The sequence below is a fragment of the Eucalyptus grandis genome, chromosome 9, assembly GCF_016545825.1.
Source record: "Eucalyptus grandis isolate ANBG69807.140 chromosome 9, ASM1654582v1, whole genome shotgun sequence".
In the NCBI taxonomy this organism is placed as follows: domain Eukaryota; kingdom Viridiplantae; phylum Streptophyta; class Magnoliopsida; order Myrtales; family Myrtaceae; genus Eucalyptus; species Eucalyptus grandis.
Genome location: NC_052620.1, coordinates 15523715 through 15547053, shown reverse-complemented (window position 1 = coordinate 15547053; position 23339 = coordinate 15523715). Strand labels below are relative to the sequence as shown.

The window sequence follows — 23339 nt, the reverse complement described above, 5'->3', positions numbered from 1 at the left end:
ACGGTAACCTTCGAATAGGAGACGGTGACTTTTTTCGGAATTAGAGTGTACTCTAGAGCCTGGCCCAACAATCAAGGTATTTTAGGGTTGGGTCATAGTCTTCATCGAGTAGGGATTTTTGGATGTTGGTATTGTTGGGTTGGGGCTGGGTTGGGCTTTGACACCCCCACAGCCCGATCTCTCTCTCTCTCTCTGCATGTGTACAACAAGGATGAAACTAATCGGCACCGGGCCGACTCAATCTGACCCATTCTCTTGGGTTGTATGATATTCAGGTCGGGTAGGGTCAGGTCAAGCATATTGTACAGTGTTTTGGGTCGGGTCGGGTTTTCATAAGCAACCCGAACCACAGACACCCCTATACTCCACCCTCTCTTTCCTCTTTCATTTTGGTCCTTCTATCTTTTCATTCTTCTGCTCTTTCCAGATCTGTTGCTTCCACATGCCCCATGATCGGTTCCTGTCTTTTCGTTTTAATATGCTGTCAATTAGCAAATGAACTAACACAAACGGCAATAACGTTCTCGGCGACCCAAGAACGTGCCATCGTCCAGTAGACCGACTGGTATCTTGCTTTTTCTGGACCAATATTGTACATGAAGATCATACTTCCACGAGATAGAAACCGCATCTACGGGTAGCTCTCCATCTGGTTAAGGTAAGCTGCATATTTCTTGCCGTGGTGAGTACTCTAGTTTTTGTTGCCAGAACAAAGCACATGTAGATTGACCGTCATTTCATCGACAAAAGAAACTGTCCTGAGGAGTCATACGGACTTCTTATGCACCCTCAAACCATCAAGGACATGTTCACCAAGGGACCGCCGTGCTTGATTTTCCCCGTCTCTACAGCAAGTCGAGCGTCCGGGATATCTACACTTCAACTTGAGGGGGGCGTTAGTTGTCATCAAATGAGTAACTCTCTTCCATAGTTTTTTTGTAATTCACCACTTGATTTTCTGCTTGATTAAGCAAGCTAAATCCACCATATCATGGAAAGCCATCTCAATTATCCCAACTTTACAGCTGTCCATCCTGGGTTTATCTCTGAGTAAACATTTGCGCATATGCCATGGGAGAACAAAGCAGAAAGCAAAACTCAATCCTTGATCCTCTCCAACTTTTCACCTTCAAGTACTTTCGAAATGGCGGATAAAGTGGAAGTCCAGTCACATGAAAGCAACAAGATCAATCCTGGGCCGTGATGTTGCGCACGGAGCGAGCGCGCGTGCGAGAGAGAGAGAGAGCAAGTTTGATGTTAAAACCGAGCAAGTGAAACATGACCATTCTAAAGATGCTTAGTGGAGGTAAGTTCCAAAACCTGGTACTTTTAGACACAGGCACATAGGAAATCAAAACTTAATACACTACCAAAATTAAATGTCATACTGCTATTCTTGCTCAATTATTATCACCCAAACCCCACACACATTCAATCTCTTATCGCCTCGAGATCAGAAGATTGGACCGGCTGCGAGGATCTCCTCCGCCAGCTTGTTGTCCTCGCCAATCTTGTAGTCGGTGAATGTCACAAAGTTGTTCTTGAGCAGTTCGGCCAGCTTCAACAGGGTGTTGTTGTAGGCCTTCTTGTCCGACCAGGTGTTCACAGGATCGAGGATCTCCGAGGGCACACCCTCAACCTCAGTCAGGATCTCTAGCCCGAAGACCTCAGTCTTCTTGTAACTAGCTTCCAAGAGGCTGCCTGAATGTATGGCGTCAATGATCTTCCTGGTGTATGGCAACTTGATCCGATTGCCAGAGCCATAGCTGTACAATAGATGTGAAAGGTTTCAGTGTCAAAAAAGCAGCAACAAGATTGGCTCCAGAGTGGGGCTCAAAGGGCTCAAACATGTCATACCTCCCCCCTGACTATCCGGTGTTGACGAGCCACCCAGTTGCGCCATGCTTCTGCATCTTCTCAGCCAGCATAGCAGCATACTTGGTAGGATGTAACATTATGAATGCAGCGCCAAAGCAAGCCGAGAACGTTGCGCGCGGCTCCTTGACACCCTCCTCTGTTCCAGCAACCTGTTAAACAGATCAACAGTTAGCACTTAATCAGACGCCATCTTCTGCAGATTAAGCATTTGGAGCAACAAAGGAACCAAAGTTCAACAGTTGGACACATACCAGAGCGGTATAGCCGCTTATGAAATGGTACATAGTCTGTGCCAGGCTCAGCTTGCTTACAGGAGGGAGCACTCCAAACGCGTCACATGCCAAGAGAATGACATTCTTCGGGTGTGGGGCAACACACGGGATTTTCGCATTTGGTATGTACTCAATGGGATAGGCCGCCCGTGTGTTCTCTGAAACACGAACAGATCAGATGTTACAAATATTTTGCTTGTAATAACAAACTGCCATCACATTGTTTGCAAGCAGAACTTGTTCATTCAGAATTGACCATCATAGTCTTCTCATCAATAAATTAAGGCTTCTTGGATTTTTTCAGTGAAGATATCTGAGATTATTCAAAAAGTTATAATCTTGATTTTTCTGCTTCAAATCATATTCTATTCAGCTACTGAAATTCTCCGACTATAATATTTATCACGTAAACACCATACCGATTAGATCAAAACCGTACATCACTGGGTTGTGCTGACCCAGTTAGCTCAGTGAAAGAAAGGGTTGACTTCAACTTTCTTTCAGGAATATAGGAACCAAGTCATAGCTAACAAAAACTTTGACATTTGAGCAAATTAAAAATGAGAGTATCCAGCATAACAAAATCATGAAATATGCAGTTGTTTTTCTTATTTAAAACAATTCAAAGAAGTCACTTAAGAACAACTCCAAAATAATAGAAATGATCAACGACAAAGATGTTTACCTGTAACTGACTTGTCAGAGTAATCCACTTCCCTCGTGTGCTCTTCAAACACCACGTGAATGGCACATGAATATGGGCATTTACATACGTGGCATGTGGATATCACTGCAAGTATGTCATCTTGTCGACAAGTGTAAAGACTAACATACGATTGTTAATGATGATATTCACTAATGCCACATTTTCAATTGTCGAGATACGATGGCGAACGTTCAGGGCGCGCAAGTAACCATTTTGTTTTTCTTTTTTCTTTTTTTTTTTTTTTTTTCTGTTCTTGAGAAGAAATTTGGAACAAAAATCTGTTTAATAATGTAATTTCTTTTTTTGAAAAAAATTACCTTAAAAATAAGTTTGAAATAGAAATCAGAATAAAATTTTTATTCTATTTCTAAAACAAAAATAAGAAATAAAAACTTTTCTCATTGCTTTTCTAGCTACTAGCCGGTTGTCCACTCGTCATTGCTCGCCGCCACCTGTCACTAGTCGTCATCTACCCATCACCTCCCATTGCCACTCGGGAAGAAATTATGTATTGTTATCAAACGAATTTCTATTACGGAAATAGAAATTTTGTATTGTTATCAAACGCGTATTTTTGTTCAGAAACTTATCTAAGAAATAGAAATAGAAATTAATTTCTGAAATAGAATAGTTACCATTCTCGCCTTAATAGTAGCTATTGGTATAAGTTGTTGCGATGAATACTTATTGAAGGGATATTAGCAAACTTTTCTTGAAGTTTCAAATTGATGAAGTAGTAGAGACTAGAAGCGCATGTTTTTGAAGGGAACGGTCATGGTCTAAGAGCAAGATTGTGGAACACCTGTTGTTATAGTCTACAAAGATGGATAAAAGGCATACGAAGTTATCGAGACATGGAGATAACCAACAAAAGTGGCTTGAGGAAATAAAACCGTCGGAAAGATCAAAAGGCAATTACCAAAAACTATTATAAACACCATGAGTCATTCATTAGAAGCTCGAACCCCACACCACCCCCCCCCCAGGGCGCCCAAGCACAAATCAAGGAAATTCACTCTTTATCTTTGTTTACTGGCGCTTTATCTTTGTCAGTTGTAGCTTTTAGATTCGTGCCGTCGATTAAATTCCAACATATATCTTTATTTTAGGTTCTTCATCATCCATTAGATTTTGGCTTGGACTTAGGTTCTAGGTTATCCTTAAACCTTATCTCTTAGAGTTCTAGGTTATTCTTAAACCTTGTCTCTTAAGTTCTAGGTTATCCTTAAACATTGTCTTTAGGTTCTAGATTATCCATAAACCTTGTCTTTAGGTTCTAGGTTATCCTTAAACCTTCTCTTAAGGTTTTAGGTTATCCTTAAACCATTCCTTTGTCATTTAGTGATTTCATTTCCTTCATTCCATTACACGAGAGAGAGAGAGAGACAAAGAGACAGAGTGAATAAACCCCAACAAGAGTTCAAATATCCTGATGGGCAAAGGTAAATGCCAGGTACGTCCCTAACCAAATAACATTTATTTTGTCTTCTTCTATTTCCAAAGTGGAGTCGAGTAAAAATTGCAAGTATCAATTTTATCTTTGAGTGGAACCTCTTCAAACTCCCACTCAAAGAGGAGCAGCTGTTGACATCTGATTTTTAGTCGATACATCATTAAAAAGAGATGAGTCCAAATTCGGGGTCAATGTTGGGAGATTCGCTTGGATGCATTCTAATTTGGTCGATTTGGCGTGTTCAAAGATTAGAAAGCCCAGCTAAGGTGCTTTAATTTACGTAATTCGACTTGGCCCATTTTAGACTAGTGTGCAATTGAAGTAATTGAGCTTCGATTTGGCCAGTTAAGATTTAATTGAAGATGTGAGTCTAGCTTGTGGCCTCGCTTCAATATGAATTCAATGAATTTGAATATTTTGTGCACAATTAGTCAACTTGAGATAGCTCAATTGCATCTCATTTGAACCGATTCATATAGAAATATTTGATTTCTTTAAATTGGGCAAAACTATAGAAAAAAAAAAAAAAAGACATAGCAAAATTCGAACAAAAAGTCAACCCAGCTAACCTGGCGTTGACCGTCCTTGACCAAATTTGACCGGCATTGACCGGCAAATTTTTCCTACCATCTTTTGGCTGGAAACCACCATCTGCTGGCCCACTTCATGGCCAATGCATCCGCTCCCTTAATTTTCAAATTCCAATTTTGTTATAGATTTTATGAAATTCGCAAATCGACCCCCCATGTTATGAAAATTGCAAAAAAAGACCCCAAGTAATACATGATTGATCATCATCCATTCATTAAGAATGTACCATGGCCATTGAAATAGGCATGTGCTCAATTAGGGGTGCTCTCAACAAATTTAACAAACCAATTAGCTAGGAAGATCCAACCCTAAACCTTGGATTAATCCAAGGGCTAAGATTTGATCTTGCCCTAAACTATATAACTAACTTTCCCTCCAAAATTGAGGAGGATGGCCATTTTTTCAAAATCTGTTTTCTCTGACTCAAAACTCTCTCTACATCTCTCTCCATTTTCTCTCCGCACTCGGTCAAGCAAGGAGAGAACGAAGCAATTCTTCGCCTGCGGGAGCCACGTTGATTTTCTCTCAAGAGGAATTCTCCATTAATCCTCTCTTTTGAAGACTTTTGCAAGGTGGACTTCTGCAAATTTTTTGCAGAAACAAGATATAAAGAAGCGGTTCCTCACGAGATTGTTCGTAATCGAAGTTTGAAGCCGAGAGAATACCGAAAATCGTTGTTCCATCAGCGATCGAGATTTTCTCTTCAACAAGTTCAACAACTACGACTCGCCGATTCCACCAGTGTTTTTGTGATCTAAAGCTATGACATTGATTAACTTCTGGATAGTTTGTTTACACCCTATTGAGTCTAATTTTTTGCCTATTCATTGATAAAATTCCAAACTTGATTTGGGATTGTACAATGTTGTTTGGATTAAAGAAGTTGGTTCTCGGTTGCCTGTGATATTTTTTATCCAGAATTGACGCATAACACTAGTTTCTTTAAATAAAAAAAACCAAAAAACAACCTCCTGAAAAAGATACATAATGTATCAATTTTGAATTTTTCGTGATATTTACCCTATGGATTTTCACGTAAACCTGTCACATCAACATATCACGTAACCATGTATCATCCATGTGAGCAAATTTAACAATAAAATTTGTCAGAAGCTAACGGAAGTTAAATTTATGACAAATGTACCAGTTTGGGATTCTTGATAGTCAAAAAAAATTGGTTTGGATAAATTTATCACAATTGTATAAGTTTAAGATTTTTCGTGATATTTACTCTTAAAAAATTATAGAAAATTATCTATGTCAGCACCGACCATCCTACATGGCACTACTGACATCCACGTTAGTGATTACCAGTTAAATTGGGCAGATGGACTCAACTAGTAAAATGTAAAAAGATTTATGACTTAATGGCACAATAAAAAAAAAATCAAACTAAATTGGCACAAGTACAATAAATTTAAGAATTTTCTTGGTAATTTCCGCTTTGTTTAGTGTCATTTGGTACTAAAAATTTCACAGCCATCAATTAAATTTTGGTAAAGGGCCACACTATTTCCACATACACTATGACTGGATACTCACAATAATACCATCAATTGTCGAAAATACCCCTACACACAAAATATCAATTTTCAAGACGTCGAACCCAGCTTTCATTATATTGAATTCCTAACCCAACTGTGGCTCGCATTCTCCGTCCCACTAGATTTTTCCAAAAGGGATTCGTAAAGTGGGGCAGAATCATCACTTGCTTTTATTAGGGTCAAATTGAAGACTTGTTGACAAAACGATCTCTAGTGGAAAAAGAAGACTTATAGTGGTAGACAAGGTGGCCACTTGTCAACCTTTCACCGCTAATTTTCCATGCAGTATTTGACGGGTTGGCCCCTAACTTGGGTTTAAAAACAATTTGCAATTTTTATCTTGAGGGGTCTAATTGGTCCAATTATCTTGGCGCTTGGATACTATGTTTTACTCGTAGCCTCCTAGAGAATTATCTTATATTTTGCTTAGTAATAAAATTGGTATTGTAGACTTAAGACGTTAATTTTTCTTAGTTTTGTACCTTGTATTCACCAAAAAAAAAAAAAAAAGAGTTGGCTAACGACAGCCTGTCAATAGCAATAGCAATGTTGTGAAGACGTATATTTCATGATTAAAAATGACTTCCATTGATTTATGATAACAAATAGCAAATAGTTGTCAAGTTTGATTTATGACAATTCACCAATGTCTACCGTAGAAAGTTCTAGTCGCTAGCAAAATGTTGTAGATTTCTTTTCTTTACAAAACCATAATAGTTATTGAAAAGGTCCTAAATCTATTGTAAGTATGCCAATTTAATTTTAAATCAGCCAATTTGACAAATTCATTCTTAAACCTTTTGACAATTTGTCAATATGGAAATTGCTAACGTAGACATCTACCGTCCTCTATGGCAAACCACCTTATTTTGATATAGCAGATCCTCGAGATACATATTCCAAAAACCAAAGTCCTTGTCGTTAAACCTACCACTCTTCACCTTCCCTTTGTCCATATTTGCACTCCCACTATTATGCTAAACCAAGCTTTGATATCAGTTGTTAGGAATGCAAAACATTAAAGAGAAAAAAATAGAGAAAAAGACACATGAATTTTTACCTGAAAAACCCTTTACGGTGCCACACTAGATGATCTTTTCACTCTCAATATCAATATTAGTTTTCAAAGTTACAAGTTTTGACTATAAAATAGACTGCCCTAATATATAACATCAATCTAAGGCGTATAGAGTTACATGTATGCCATTAGCAGTCATACTTCCTTCTCTCTTTAATATAAAAATTACATGTGGGCCATTAACGGTAAAAAAAAAAAAAAAACATAGTTGTTTTAATATTATTTTTCTTTACGAGGCTCCACAATTCCACCGGCTTCTAGATACAGCACTAGTTAATATAATATTTTGCTTATGAATCCTCTTCTATGTGAAGATCAAATGAAGAAAAAAAGCGTTTCGCACGTGTTTCCACAAAATGAAAGAATATTGACCCATCAATTGCATGGAGATTTTGCTTTTGCTTAGTTAAATCTTATTGATGATAAAGAGCACAAAGAAATACAAGAAAGAGATATAATTTACTCACATGGCACGAAAAAATTTGCTGAAAATGAAGAAACAATAACTGATAAACCATGATTTGTTTGATGAGAAAATTACCAAAAAAAAATCATAAAATTATTGCAATTACGTCAATTTAGTACTAAAGCTTTTACTTGTATCAATTGAGTCATAAATATTTTTCACATTTTCTTTTCAATTGAGTCCATCCAATCAAATTTAGCCGGAAATCGCTGACGTGGACGTTGACCATTCTACGTAACATAGCCGGTGCTAACGTGAAGGAATAAAATTCCGATTTCTTGATTTTTCATGTTTGGAGGAAAAAACCTACACTTGGATTTAGATAATTCATGAAATAGAATTCTTCAAAAATAATTATGAGATCTGATTACCTAGTCTCCTTTGGTACTAAAAATTCCACGGCCATCAATTAGATTTGGGTAAAGCGCCACTCTATTTCCACACACACTATGGCTGGATACACACCATAATACCATCAATTGTCGAAAAAACCACTACACACAAATTATCAATTTTCAAGACGTCAAACCCAGCTTTCATTATATTGAATTCCTAACCCAACTCCGGCTTGCGCTTTCCGTCCCACCAGTCGTCGAGTCTTCCATTTATAATTTTTTAGCAATTGACTAACTGAACCGACCTTATCCACCAAATTGTTTGACATGTGAATTTCGATGAAAACTCGAAGTAATTCGACCATTCTTATCTTATAGCAAAATGACTAACGACTGAGTCTCGTCGTTCGTGCTCGTAACGCCCACGGCGCCCGCTAAACCTATATTAAGGCTTAAGAAATAATAATGTCCATCTATAAGTACATCATCAATCTTGTTAACAGTATTAGACCCGAACCATCTCACCTCCCAAAAACCAACCATTCGACCATTCTTATCTTATAGCAAAATGACTAACGACTGAGTCTCGTCGTTCATGCTCGTAACGCCCACGGCGCCCGCTAAACCTATATTAAGGCTTAAGAAATAATAATGTCCATCTATAAGTACATCATCAATCTTGTTAACAGTATTAGACCTGAACCATCTCACCTCCCAAAAACCAACCATCCTCCAAATCATGATTTCCTCCTTGCTGCTGTCCAACCGACCTCCTTTCGGTGTCTTCTTCTTCTCAGTCTTCTTGGTTGGCACCACTTCATTTCATGGTGCCGGCGTTTCTGCTTCCTCCACTTCTTTTCTTGCTATCAACACCACTGAGAATAAGGATGAAGCGATGGCTCTCCTGAATTGGAAATGTACTCTTGACAACCATAGCCAATCTCTCCTCTATTCATGGCACGGTCACAATCCTTGCCGCTTTACCGGTGTCACTTGCAATGACTTCAGAGCCATCACCCATCTATATCTTTCCAATCTGGGTTTGAGAGGAGCTTTAGAAGGCCTTGACTTCTCACGCTTCACCAATATGGTTAGCTTGGAACTTGCCAACAACTCGTTCTATGGCACCATCCCCTCGAGTATTGGTAACCTTTCGAAACTCAACTATCTTGATCTTTGTGGCAATGAACTGTTTGGGGACATTCCTTCAGGTGTAAGCATGCTAGAGAGTATTCACTATTTGTATCTCTGTGCAAATAACCTGAGAGGACACATTCCTCCAGGTATAGGAAACTTGAGCAGCCTAATTGATCTTCGTCTATGGAAAAATCAACTTTCAGGGCCCATTCCCACTTCCCTTGGGAAATTAGGCAATTTAATCGCATTAAGCATTTCGAGAAATACCCTTTTTGGTTCCATTCCGAGAGAGATAACTAACTTGAGGAATTTGGAGTATCTCAACTTATCAGAAAATAGACTTTCCGGACCCATACCTTCAGAAATTTGGAGGCTGACTTCTCTAAATCTACTTGACATATCAGAGAACAATTTCATCGGCTCAATTCCTCGATCCATTGGTAACTTGACGAGTTTATCTTATCTTGGCCTATCCCAAAATGGAATCTCAGGCTTGATCCCTCAAGAAATATGTGACTTGAGGAATTTGGAGCATCTCTACTTATGGAAAAATAGACTTTCTGGACCCATACCTTCAGAAATTTGGAGGCTTACTTCTCTAATTCTACTTGACATATCAGAGTACAATTTCATCGGCTCAATTCCTCGATCCATTGGTAACTTGACGAGTTTATCTTATCTTGGCCTATCCCAAAATGGAATCTCAGGCTTGATCCCTCAAGAAATATGTGACTTGAGGAGCTTGAAGCATCTTCGCTTATGGAGAAATAGACTGTCGGGTTTCATTCCTTCAGAAATTGGGAGATTGGTACTTCTCGAAGAATTGGATTTGCAAATAAATGATTTGGTCGGTCCAATCCCATTGTCTCTTCAGAACTTGAGCAGTCTAAATTTTTTAAGCCTTTACTCAAATCATCTTTCGGGCACAATTCCGCAAGAGTTGGGAAAATTGACATCTCTTACAGTATTACGATTATTGGATAATGATTTGACCGGTCCAATCCCTGCATCAATTGGAGGTCTGGCCAATCTAACTGAATTAGGCCTCGGTGACAACAAATTATTTGGTTCCTTGCCTTCTAAATTTGATAAGTTGACACGTTTAAGTCGTTTGGATCTATCTAACAATGTGCTAGAGGGGGATTACCAGACAACATATGCCTTGGAGGATCATTGCAATATTTCTCCGCCATCAATAACCATTTCACGGGTCCCATCCCAACAAGCTTAAGGAATTGTAGCACATTAATTAGATTGAGGTTAGATGGAAATCAACTTGCTGGAAACATTACAGAAGTTTTGGGAATATATCCGCATCTAAATTATATAGATTTGAGCCACAATCATTTGAACGGTGAACTCTCGTGGAAATGGGAGTATTATCGTAATCTGACATGCTTAAAGATATCAAACAACAACATTTCTGGTGAGATACCTGCAATATTTGGAAGGATGGCTCAAATACAAATACTAGACCTTTCTTCCAATTATTTAAGTGGAGAGATTCCAAGGGAATTGGAAAGCCTATCGATATTGCTAAAACTTGATCTAAGCAGCAACACGATCACGGGAAATGTCCCGACTGGAATTGGACACTTATTCCATTTGGCACATCTAAACTTGGCATCAAACAATTTGAGCGGAATGATACCGGTGCAATTAGGCTCATGCAAAAGATTGTTGACCTTGAATTTGAGCAGAAACCAATTCCAAAGAAGCATTCCTTTTGAGATAAGCAACATACAAGTCCTCAAGGTTCTTGATTTGAGTTATAATATTTTAACTGAAGAAATACCAAGAGAGCTTGTAGAACTGAGAAATTTGCAAGTTCTAAATATCTCCCACAACAGGCTCTCTGGTTCTATTCCGCATACTTTTAGTGATATGTTAGCCTTAATTTCCATCGATATATCCTATAACAACTTGGAAGGTCCTCTCCCAAACGTCAAAGCTTTTAATGAGGCTTCATTTGAGGCAATTCAGCATAACAAAGATCTCTGCGGAAATGTTGTTGGTTTACTGAAATGTGATTCTAATACGAGGAAGAAACGCAATAGATGCATTGGAGTTAAAATTACAATTATCCTCATTCTTTCATTCTTGGTGTTTTTCCTTCTCTCTTGCACCTTGATCATTCTTGTAATCGTTAATTATCGTCGAAGAAGGATTATCGAGAGAGAACACAATAAACGGGCAAATGATTCGAAATTCATGCATATTTTGAATTATGATGGCAAAGTTTTCTATGATCGAATCATCAAGGTCACACAAGGATTTGACTCCAAGTACTATGTGGGTAAAGGAGCATATGGAATTGTTTATAAAGCCGAGATATCAAAAGGCCAAACGATTGCTGTCAAGCAAGTCTCATCATCCCAAGAAGATAGTGAGATCATAGATTTGATACCATTCGAAAGGGAAATTCAAGCCTTAACTAATATACGCCATCGCAACATTGTGAAATTTTATGGGTTCTGCTCTCATGCCCAATGTAGATTTTTGGTGTACGAGTACATGGAAAGGGGAAGCTTGAAAACAACTTTGAACGATGATGAAAGAGCATTGGAATTTCAATGGGACAAGAGGATAAACTTGGTCCGAGGAGTTGCGGATGCATTGGCGTATATGCATCACGGATGTTCACCTCCACTCATTCATCGAGACTTGACCAGTAACAACATTCTATTAGATCGTGATCATGAGGCTCGTGTTTCCGATTTCGGCACTGCAAGACTATTAAGGCCAGATTCATCAAACTGGACTGCTCTTGCTGGCACCATCGGGTATATTGCTCCAGGTACTTCGTAACTTTTTCAATTTCGATGCCATTCAATGCCAAGCATCCTTTCTGCAATTGAACATTTTTTACTTTGGTCAAGTTCATTAGTTATTTAATCTTCCCATGGAAATTTTTTTACTCATATGGAGCTTTCAAGTTCGGTGTTAACGATAAATCTGATTTCTCTAATAAGGAAGGATTGGCAAAATGAGGTAAAACATCGTAATGGATCCATTTCAAAGATATTAAGTTCGTGTTACTTAAATAATCCTCATACTTATAGCGTCCAATAGAATCCTCTGAATTCTGCCGAAAAATAAACTATCAAATTAGTGTTGTACGTGAAGATTAAGTTGAACCTTGTACTTGTAATTGACATGTCATGGGAAGCAATGTTGTCGACTTGAATATAGCTTATGATCAAGGTTATAACAAAATGGTGAATTCTCTACTTGCAGAGCTGGCTTATTCTATAGCTCCAACTGAAAAAAGCGACGTGTATAGTTTTGGAGTCATCGCATTAGAGACAATCATGGGAAAGCATCCAGGAGACCATATCTCCTGGGAATGTTCATCGTCCACCCAAATTGAATCATCCACGCTATTGAAGGATGTGCTAGATCAACGTCTGTTGCCTTCTAGACTTCGTCTACGAGATGCGCAAGACGTGATCTTGATTGCCAAGCTATCTTTCGCGTGCTTGCAAGCTGATCCGCGACTTCGACCGACAATGGAACAAATCTCACATGAGCTTCGTGTTCAAGTACCCCCAGAAACGCCCCTGTCTGTAGTCAGCTTAGAGCAACTTCGCAACCTCAATGTCAGGAAAGTCGGAGCATTCACAAGAGAAGGTAAGTTCTTATAATGATAATGATTGCCTTCTAAATATCTTCTTATTTCTCATTAATCCCAACCCTGTGATATATGATTTTCAATACAGAGCCAACTTCTCTATGAACGATACAAGAGTAGAACGATGTTTATCGTCGCGGCTCTAGAAATAATTGTGGGAAGGCTTCTGTGGAGATCTCATTTCACAGTTATTTCCAACTTTATGCACGGCAATCAAGAAATGAATTTGCAGAATGCATTGGATCGACATCTCTTGTTTTCTCTCAATCGGTATTAAAGAACATGCAGTTTCTATTGCTGGAACAGATAATGATACAAGTTGTCTATGCATTTTTATCGATATGAAGACGTCATACTCAAATTTTCAATTGGTTCAATCAAATCACGTTTTACTAATGTGCAATGCCATCCTGAAAATTTCAGTTGGTCCAATTAGGTCACCAGTATACTTTAATATGTTTACTTTTCATTCTTTCATTAAATAATTTAAATGAAATATGGCATGGACACCAATTTAATAACGCTGACAATTGATGGAGAAAATTACTTGGATTTTGCACGCGTCATGTTGACTTGAAATTGCAAAATTATAAGAGAATTTCACAATCAATTCTAAACTTATTGTATCGATTTAAATTCAATCCTAAACTTTTAAATTAAACTAATATAATCTTAAACCTTTGAAGGAAAATGTCATTAAGTCCACTCTGCCGAGCCTCCCGGATTTATTTGATACGGTAGTTCAGTCATCGCCGGCCATCCCATGTGTCACAACAGGCAATTTTTTGTGAGTGAAACGAATCTATTTTTCTTCTGGTTTCTTCTTCTTCTTCTTCTCTCCTTTTCTGTTCATGAATTACTCATCATCCTTGAGCTTGCCATTGATCGGCCAAAGCTCCTTCGGCGCCAGTTCATCAGTACCCACTACCGTCTAACCTCCAGCGAAGTTCGTCAACCTTTTCTCGTTCGTCGTGACCACCCATGAGGTGGTCATTGCTTGCTCTCAGATTTGAGATTTGAGGTGTATGTATGTGTGTTTGAGGAGTGAGATAGAGAGGAGGGAGCAAAAGAATGAAGCCAGAAGCGATAGAGACTAGCCACGCACTCTCGAATCTAGATCTAAGATAGTTTGGCAAGAGATAGAGAGGGTGGTTACCGTCGCATGGGACGGCGGCTTGTTGCTCAGCGGCAGTCTCCATAGCTGGTATCGCGAGTTGTGGTTCATGCCGTCGCATGAGATGGTTCAAGAGTTCTGGTTTCGGCAGCGTGAGATGGTTTGGCGACTTGTGGTTCAGCAGTGGACATCAATTTGACAATTGAGCTTCATGGTCGAAGGAGGTTGCGAATAGACGAAGCTGCGGAACGATAACAATGGCCACAGGAGGTCTGAACGGCATTGGACAGCAATAGACAAGCACTAGAGGAGCTTCGGCCGAGCGATCGCAGGCTTGAGGACGAGGAACAGTAAAAGGACAAAATAGAATAATAATAGCGTTCTTCCATCCCCTTCCGATGGCTGGCCGGGACATACAAGATGATAAATCTGGCAAGACTTGGCCAAGAAGATTTGATTGTATTTTTTCTCAAAGGCTTAGGACTCTCTTAATTTTATTTTATTTTTGGTCTGGGACTACCTTAATTTAATTGAATGGTTTGGGCACGCATTCAAATCCTCCGATTGATTATGCAATTCTCTCGTTCACCCTTTTCCGCTGTTGGACATTATTGAAGTCGCCAGTTTAAAACTTCGAAGATGCGTAATGTGAAGGGTTTACTTTTAATTAGATGTGAAAAAATACTTCTTTTTCTTCCCAATGTGTGCATTTTTGTAAAATGCTAATTAGTTTAAAGAACTTGTTGTTTGGCCTATTAATTCGAAGAACTTGTTTAAAATGCCTCTCCTTTTTCTTTTCTTTTTAACATATCCTACCACAAATTTGTGTATCTGCAATTACTTTGGGACTTCAAGATTTTAAGATCATTCTGCGCAATTCCCTTAAGAAGAGGATAATTAACCTCAGCAAAATTAATTCCCATGAATATCATTGCTCAATGCTGACTGACGGTTCTTCCCTTTCCTTTTTATTTAATTTATGGGATGTTAATCTCCTCTTCATAATTAGTGCAATGTAAATAATATCGAAAAATCATTGATTTATTACCGTCGTATGCAGCGATCATAGGGTAGTAGTAGAAACATGTGAATTTCAAGTACTATAACTAGAGAGCGCACCATAACAAGAAATTATTTGTTGTACCACTCAATGAGAGGAAATTCCCATATGAAAATTTATTCAAACAAATGTTGTTATTTTTACTATAAACTGGTATTGACTGTGATATTTGATCCATGGGCATCCATTCAAATTGAGGAAATTTCTTATATGAAACGTGGCTGGTTGGAATCCCCTCAATTATAATCAAGACAAATCGAAACATCATCAATATGATACTCAATTATGCATTTTAAATTATTTGGATGCGACGTTTTTCTTTTTTCCTTTGATCAAAGGAAATTTTCATTCATTACCAAAATAACATATGAAGTGTTACAAAGGAAATTCTAGAAATCACCACAACAAAGCTAGCCTAAAGAGCTTTAAAACAAACAAAGGACTAGAAATTAAAGTAGGGAGAAGTACCAAAAAAGTTCTAAACTCATTGCAATTGTGTCAATTCAGTCCTAAACTTTTTTTTGTCCAAATTAGTCATAAATCTTTTACAATTGTGATAGTTTAATCCATCCAGCCAAAATTGGCTGGCCAACGCTGACGTGGACGCCGGCCGTTTGGCGAAAACTAACATAAAATTTTTTAATTTCTTTTTCGATTTTTAAAATATTTTTGAATTTTTATTCTTTTATTCTTTTTTTCCTCCTTCTCCTTCCTTTGGCCGGTCGGCACGGACCAAAGGTGAGGGCCGATGTGGTCGGCCTCACAGGTGACCTCGCTAGCTAGTGGCAAGGCTCGTCCCCGCCGGCCACTGGCGAAGGCGAGCCTCGCCCGGCGACGGAAAGGCTGCCATCGCCAAATATGGCAAGGCCGCCATCTCCAAATCTAGCGAGGCTCGGCCTCGCCCAGCCATGGCGAGGTCGAGCCTCGCCGTCCCTAGGCAAGGAGCCTTGCTGGCCACTGGTGGTCGACCCTCGCCTTGGCTGGGCGGCCCCGCCAGACTTGGCAAGGCTCGGCCTTGCCTAACCAAGGCAACTGTCGACCTCCTTGGTGGCCGGCGAGGTCGCTGTTGCCAGATCTGGCGAGGCTTGGCCTTGCCCAGTCATGGTGAGGTCGAGCCTCGCCGTCCCTGAGCGAGGAGCCTTGCCGGCCAGCAATGTCGACCCTCACCTTGGATCTAACGAGGCTCGGCCCCGCCCAGCCATGGTAAGGGTCGACCTCACCAATGTCGGCGAGCTTGGCTCTCACCCAACGACAGCAAGGCCGGCCTCGCTAGCCAGAGAAAGGAGAATGTGAAAAAAAAAATTCAAAAATTCAAAAAATATTTTTAAAAAATTACCATGTTAGCTTTCGCCAAATGACTGGTGTCCACGTCAATGCCGGCCGATCAATTTTGACCAGATGGACTAAACTGGTACAATTGCAAAAGGTTTAAGATTAAATTGGCCAAAAAAAAAAGTTTAAGACTGAATTGGCACAATCACAATAGATTTATGACTTTTTTGGTAATTCTCCCAATTGAAGCATATCATCATAGCATGATCAATAGAGGTAAGCATATGCTTATCCTTTAAGAATGGATCTGCAACTACATCTCAGCAAAAAGATTGGCGGCACCAAATCATACATTATTATCAATGATGAACACACTCCAAGAGGATCACTTATGTAGCTATGGATTTGTCTTTTTAGTAATGTGTGCTTGAGTTCAATGTCTCTAACACTAACAAAAACATGTTAAACAAGTTCAGATTTGACATTTGTGAAAGCGAACCCTTTAGCAAATGCGGGACACTAAAACTTCTAGCAAAAACATGTTGAACAAGCATAGGATCTAACACTAGAGCTGTTGTGAATGCTATTGAATTTGGAGACGGAATACGTACTTATAACTAGCCAGGCATATCTAAGATTGGGAGAGTACAGCAAGAAACAAGAGAAATAATGCAATAGTATCAAAGGAACATTTTTCGACGACTTTTGTGGAACTGGGGATAGATAATTAGCCAATAGTAAAGAAGGCAATCAAACATCAAAGAGGGCATAATTTTGAGCTCCTGGTATTTTGTGAAAAAAATAAAAATTTGGAAAAGAAAATTTATTTTAATAAAAATGATCACTTATAGCGTTTGCTTACAAAAATGAATTGATGAAAAATATTTTCTTCGTTCGAAAAGATATCTAGATATATTATTATCCTTAGTTAAAATATTTTTCATTAGCTGATTATTTTAAGGGGAAAATTATTCAAAAAGTTCTAAACCTATTACACTTTTATCAATTTAGTCATTAATCTTTTAATTTTGTCAATTCAGTCCTAAAAATTTTTCATTTATTGCCAATTCAATCCATCCCACCAATTTGATAAGAAATTAGTGATGTGAATAGTCGGCTCTAATGTGGCATTTTTTTAATAATATTTTATTTTTTAATTTTTTTTCTTCTTTTTATTTAATTTTTTGGCTTTTTTGGGGGGGTTTCAAATCTCGCTGGCGAGGGTTGCTAGCCAACCCTCACTAGCCCTCACCATGGCTGGCAAGGGTTGCCCATTAGATCCAAAACCCGAAAAAGAAAAAGCAACAAAAAAATAATCAAAATATTATTAAAATAATTTTTTAAAAAGTATCACATCAACGCCGATTATCCACATCGGTGATTTCTGGTCAAAATTGTCCAAATGGATTGAATTAGTAAGAAATGAAAAGATTTAGGACCGAATTGGCAAAATTGAAAAGTTTAAGACTAAATTGACAAAAATGCAATAAGTTTAGGATTTTTTTAAATAATTTTCCTATTAGAAAAGATCATTTTACAAAAATATTATGAGATAGAACCTTACTTTCATATTGATGGAACCTAGTTTAGTGAGTGGTGTGTTTTTCCTGGGACCGATGAATCATGTTGCATTAGCTTATAAGTTACCATCTCGATAACGGAATTATTTTTGCTAGAATGTTTTATATATTGAGGAAATTGTTCTCACCACTAGCAGTGGCTTCCGACTGTGACGAGGTTAGACCTGTTAAACGGGTGGGTCGGGTCATAAATGGTCCGACTCAAATCGACCCATTTAACCCGTTTATAACCCATTTATTGTAGTGCAAATTTTTTGACCCATACCCAACCCGACCCATACCTAATCCATACCCAACCCATTTAATGAAACCTAAAAAATCTTATATATATTTTAAAATGGTATTGATAACATGATTTTATACAATACAAATTTAATGGATAATTTTTATAATTTTAAAATAATTATTATTTTGTATTTTTAATTATTTTTAAATTTTCTTTTTCTCTTTTCTCTTTTCTCTTTTCTCTTTTCTTCTTCCTCTTCTTTGGCCGGCCGCCGGCACGACAATGGTGGCGACCGGCCACGGGCGAGCTGGCTTGCCCGGCTCGCCGACGTTGACGAGCTCGAGCTTGCCCCTCGCCGGATCTGGCAAGGCTAGAGCCTCGCCCGACGCCGACGAGTTCGAGTCTCGCCCGATCGGCGAGGCTCGAGCCTCGCGAACGTCGGCGAAGCCTTCGCCTCGCCCGACGCCGGCAAGTTCGCGTCTTGCCAGATTAGCGAGGCTCGAGCCTCGCGGATCCGGCGAGCTCAAGGCTCGCCCTGGCCGGTCGCCGGCCATCGCCGTCTTAGGCAATCAAAGGAAGAAGAAAGAAATAAAAAAAGGAAAAAGAAAAAAAATTATAATTTCGGTTTTTATTAAAAAAAAAAAATTGTAAAGTTAAAGAGAAGAGAGAGAGATAGTGAGGTTTTGAGTGAAAATAAATACGTTCATTTTAATTGATTGATAAATGGGTCATAAACGGTCGGAGGCGACCCATTTAGAACCCATATATCTTAGTATTGACCCATTTAAAACCCATATATCTTAGTATTGACCCATTAAAATCCATTATGGGTACTTTATGAAATAAAACTTGACCCATTAATAACCCATTTAACCATAAATGGGTCCATAAATGGGTTGCCCAACCCATTTAACACCTCTAGCTGAGGCCAATGGGCTGTGCTAGGCCTTGTGTTAGGCTCATGCACGTTTTGCCTAGGTAAGGTTTTTTATTAAATAATTAAAAAAGAAATTTTCAATAAAATAAATTATTTCCACTTCATGGTTGTTTATAGGGAGTTCCAAGTAGCGATAATTGAACAAGAATGAAATACACAGCATAGTATATAAGACTCTAACTTAAATGAATTCATCTCATTAAAAAAAAATCGAATAATACAATACAAATTGCAGCTGTCAAAATACATATACATAAGAATCGAACTTAGATAAATACAATCTCATAAGAAAAAATTACAACCTAATAATTAAAAACACAATACTAAACAGATTGATAAAAACACATTTTTTTTCTAGTGGCGGGCCTCTTCTCGGGCTTAACCATTTCAACGACATATTTGTCTTGTTGTCTTTTCGAGTGACTCATCTGACCACTAGATTTCAAAGATAATTTCACAGCACATACCATATAAACAACCTTCTTCTTGCCATTGAGGAGGTCCATAACATTGAATGTCTTCCAAACATTTGACCCTTGTCCAAGAAAGTTCTTTCAGAGTTGGCAAGCCATCTGGAAAATGGGTTGGGCACCACCAATAATTTAAGTCAATCACGAATTCCAAGCTTGTAAATATCCTTCAATAGAGATTGCCATTTTAATTTTCATTTTTAAGTAAGGAGAAGTGCATGATCGTGAAAATAAGAGGAGAGAGTTTGAATTTTGTAGAAATTGAATTTTTTTTCATTTTTTATGATGAATGTGACCGTTCGGCCACATGTATTTTATGCTTAATGTGGCCGAACATCCAATATTAGATATAATGGGCCATTAGTGGGCCGGCCCATTAGGCCCAAGGACCTGATCCAGCCTAGCCCACCCAGGTTAGAGCCTGCGGTAGCAGCCCTTTCTCTAAGCTCAGGACAATGGTAACCTACGAATAAGAGACAGTGACTCTTTTCAGAATCAGAGTGTACTCTAGAGCCTGGCCCAATAATCAGGGATTTTTGGATGTTGGTATTGTTGGGTTGGAACAAGGATGAAACTAATCGGCCCCCCCTTGCCGCCGCCGGCGTTGCCCCAGCCTCCCGGTTCTCTATCTCTCCATTTACTTAGTCAACTAGTTCTTCGCTTCGCTTTTTGATCGGTCTCTCTTCCAATGCAGACGCCGCACCTCTCCCTCCGATCCGCCCCCTCTTGCCGCCGCTGGCGTTGCCCCAGCCTCTCGATTCTCTCTCTCTCTCCATTTACTTAGTCAACTAGTTCTTCGCTTCGCTTTTTGATCGGTCTCTCTTCCATTTCAGACGCCACACCTCTCCCTCCGATCCACCCTCCCTTGCCGCCGCCGGCGTTGCCCCAGCCTCTCGGTTCTCTCTCTCTCTCCATTTACTTAGTCAACTAGTTCTTCGCTTCGATTTTTGATCGGTCTCTCTTCCAATGCGAGACCGCACCTCTCCCTCCGATCCGCCCCCCTTGCCGCCGCCGGCGTTGCCCCAGCCTCTCGATTCTCTCTCTCTCTCCATTTACTTAGTCAACTAGCTCTTCGCTTCGTTTTTGATCGGTCTCTCTTCCAATGCGGACACCTTACCTCTCCCTCCGATCCGCCCCCCTTGCCGCCGTCAACTAGGCTTGTTTTTTGATCTTCCTGACCTCTCGTTTCTCTCTCTCTCCATTTACTTAGTCAACTAGTTCTTCGCTTCGCTTTTTGATCGATCTCTCTTCCAATGCAGACGCCGCACCTCTCCCTCCGATCCGCCCCCCTTGCCGCCGCCGCCGTTGCCCCTGACCTCTCGGTTCTTTCTCTCTCTCTCCATTTACTTAGTCAATTAGTTCTCCGCTTCGCTTTTTGATCGGTCTCTCTTCCAATGCAGACGCCGCACCTCTCCCTCCGATCCGCCCCCTTGCGCCGCCGCGGCGTTGCCCGGCCCCTCGGTTCTCTCTCTCTCCATTTACTTAGTCAACTAGTTCTTCGCTTCGCTTTTTATCGGTCTCTCTTCCAATGCGTAGACGCCGCACCTCTCCCTTCGATCCGCCCCCTTGCTGCCGCCGACGTTGCCCCGACCTCTCGGTTCTCTCTCTCTCTCTCTCCATTTACTTATTCAACTAGTTCTTCGTTTCGCTTTTTGATCGGTCTCTCTTCCAATGCGCCACGCCGCACCTCTCCCTCCGTTTCGCCCCCCTTGCCGCCACCGACGTTGCCCCAGCCTCTCAGTTCTCTCTCTCTCCATTTACTTAGTCAACTAGTTCTTCGCTTCGCTTCTTGATCGGTCTCTCTTCCAATGCAGACGCCGCACCTCTCCCTCCGATCCGCCCCCCCTTGCCACCACCGGCGTTGCCCCAGCCTCTCGGTTCTCTCTCTCTCTCTCTCCATTTACTTAGTCAACTAGTTCTTCGCTTCGCTTTTTGATCGGTCTCTCTTCCAATGCAGACGCCGCACCTCTCCCTCCGATCCGCCCCCCCTTGCCGCCGTCGGCATTGCCCAATCCAAATGCCGTAAGTCTCTCTGATCCCCTGCTTTTCTGCTTTGAACTGTGAAGAACATGAAGAGTAGTTAAAAACAAAAATTAGTTCTATCAGTTAGAATCTTCTTCAATAAGAAAGGATGCGTAGATGTAATGCTCTTAGGTGATTGTTAAGAAGATATATAGAGATAGAGAAAGAAAATCTCCATTGTTAATGATGAAAACTGAATACAGAAGCAAGTAGATGAAGCTGAATGAGAAGAGAGCTTTCTGTCGAGCTTTTCTTCGCGACAATCCTCTGTTTCCTCTGTTCCAGTTGACTTTCGTTTCTAAGTTTCTTCTTGCTGCTTCTTTTTAAGCATTTACAGCGCTGCATTCTCAACAGTTAAGTACTTTGTAGTGTTCAAGCAATAGAAAGAAAGAGAGAAGTAGAGATGAGAAATTCTTTCTGCTCATTGATGATGTACAAGTTCTGTATTACATTGTCATTGAAATAAGAAGAATACAAAGCTTTTCTTGATTGATCTTCAAATCTTCGATATATCTTCTTGTCTTTGCATTTTTTGGTTCTTCACTTGCTCTTCTCTACAACTCTCTTACACTATCTCTCTCTATTATTCTCTCTTGTTTCACCATTGTCGAAAAACAGAGCTCAATATCTTTCTTTACTGCTTCAAGTTCAGCATCTTTCTTTACTGCTTCAAGTTTAGCATCTTCGGAATTTTTCTTTATTGCCACAAACGCAGCATCAGCAACCCAGGAGATTGCGGCGGAAGCGACGCTCCAAATCTGGAGCGGTCGCTCTCCGGGAAATTCAACGATATCAAAAGTCTTGTAACCTTGTGATACCAAGAGCTCCTTTCATTAGGACTGTGAGTATATACAATTAGTTGCTTTTGAGTTAGATGTGTCTTACTAGAAAATCTTCATGCATATGATTCTTTCAGGTGGTATTCCTAACTGAATTTTTTTTTTGTAATTGCAGGTAAGAGAAATTAGCAACACGATAAGCAATGCTATTACTCAGTGGACACAGGAAGCTCTGTATGCTATTCACGAGGTATCGCCTTCTGCTAGTTTCATTTGATACTCACTATGAAAAAAAATTGAGCAGTTTCTTTCTTTATGCAGGCAGCAAAGCATTTTCTGGTGGAATTATTCGAAGACGCAATGCTTTGCGCTATCCATGCAAAGCGCGTTACCATTAGTAAGTCCTATTTAAATTCAAATTATGCTATGTGTGTTGGACTATGATTTGCTTCACCATAATATTATTTTGCTCTTTTCATCACAGTGAAGAAGGATTTTCAGATTGCTCAACGGCTTAGAGGCAGGGGCCCCTCATGTTGGTAATAAATGACCAAAGTGAGTACACCAATCAAAAGACCAAGTTTTCCATCATGACCTGTGCTGAACATGTTCAGGATTAGTAGCCTTGCTCCGTTAAAACTAGAAGTGATTTAGTCACTCTGAAAATCCCACAGTGTTCTCTCCCCATTCTGTGAATGACAAGTTCTTCATATAGAATTAGTAACATTGGGCCAAGCACATAGGGTATCCAAGCTGTACTGGAATTGGGCATTACCTCTTTGCTAGTG

General features: G+C 39.7%; 2 protein-coding genes and 1 pseudogene across 2 annotated transcripts; 1 reads left to right on the top strand and 2 right to left on the bottom strand.

Moving 5' to 3' along the window:
• Positions 1 to 1250: 1250 nt before the first annotated feature.
• Positions 1251 to 2030, bottom strand: LOC120288421 (annotated as a pseudogene).
• Positions 2031 to 2067: 37 nt separating this feature from the next.
• On the bottom strand, positions 2068 to 7400 carry LOC120288420 (phosphoenolpyruvate carboxykinase (ATP)-like). Its single transcript, XM_039302395.1, has 3 exons — positions 7376 to 7400; positions 2836 to 2940; positions 2068 to 2308 (listed from the first exon to the last, which is right to left on the bottom strand). Exons 1-3 carry the CDS (start codon positions 7398 to 7400, stop codon positions 2079 to 2081), a joined length of 360 nt encoding a protein of 119 aa, XP_039158329.1. The 3' UTR covers positions 2068 to 2078.
• A 1662-nt stretch (positions 7401 to 9062) lies between these two features.
• LOC120288419 (MDIS1-interacting receptor like kinase 2-like) lies at positions 9063 to 22828 on the top strand. Its single transcript, XM_039302394.1, has 5 exons — positions 9063 to 9606; positions 11700 to 12257; positions 12698 to 13090; positions 21708 to 21772; positions 22727 to 22828. The coding sequence occupies exons 1-5, from the start codon at positions 9063 to 9065 to the stop codon at positions 22826 to 22828; spliced, it is 1662 nt and encodes a 553-aa protein (XP_039158328.1).
• The last annotated feature ends 511 nt before the right edge of the window (positions 22829 to 23339 follow it).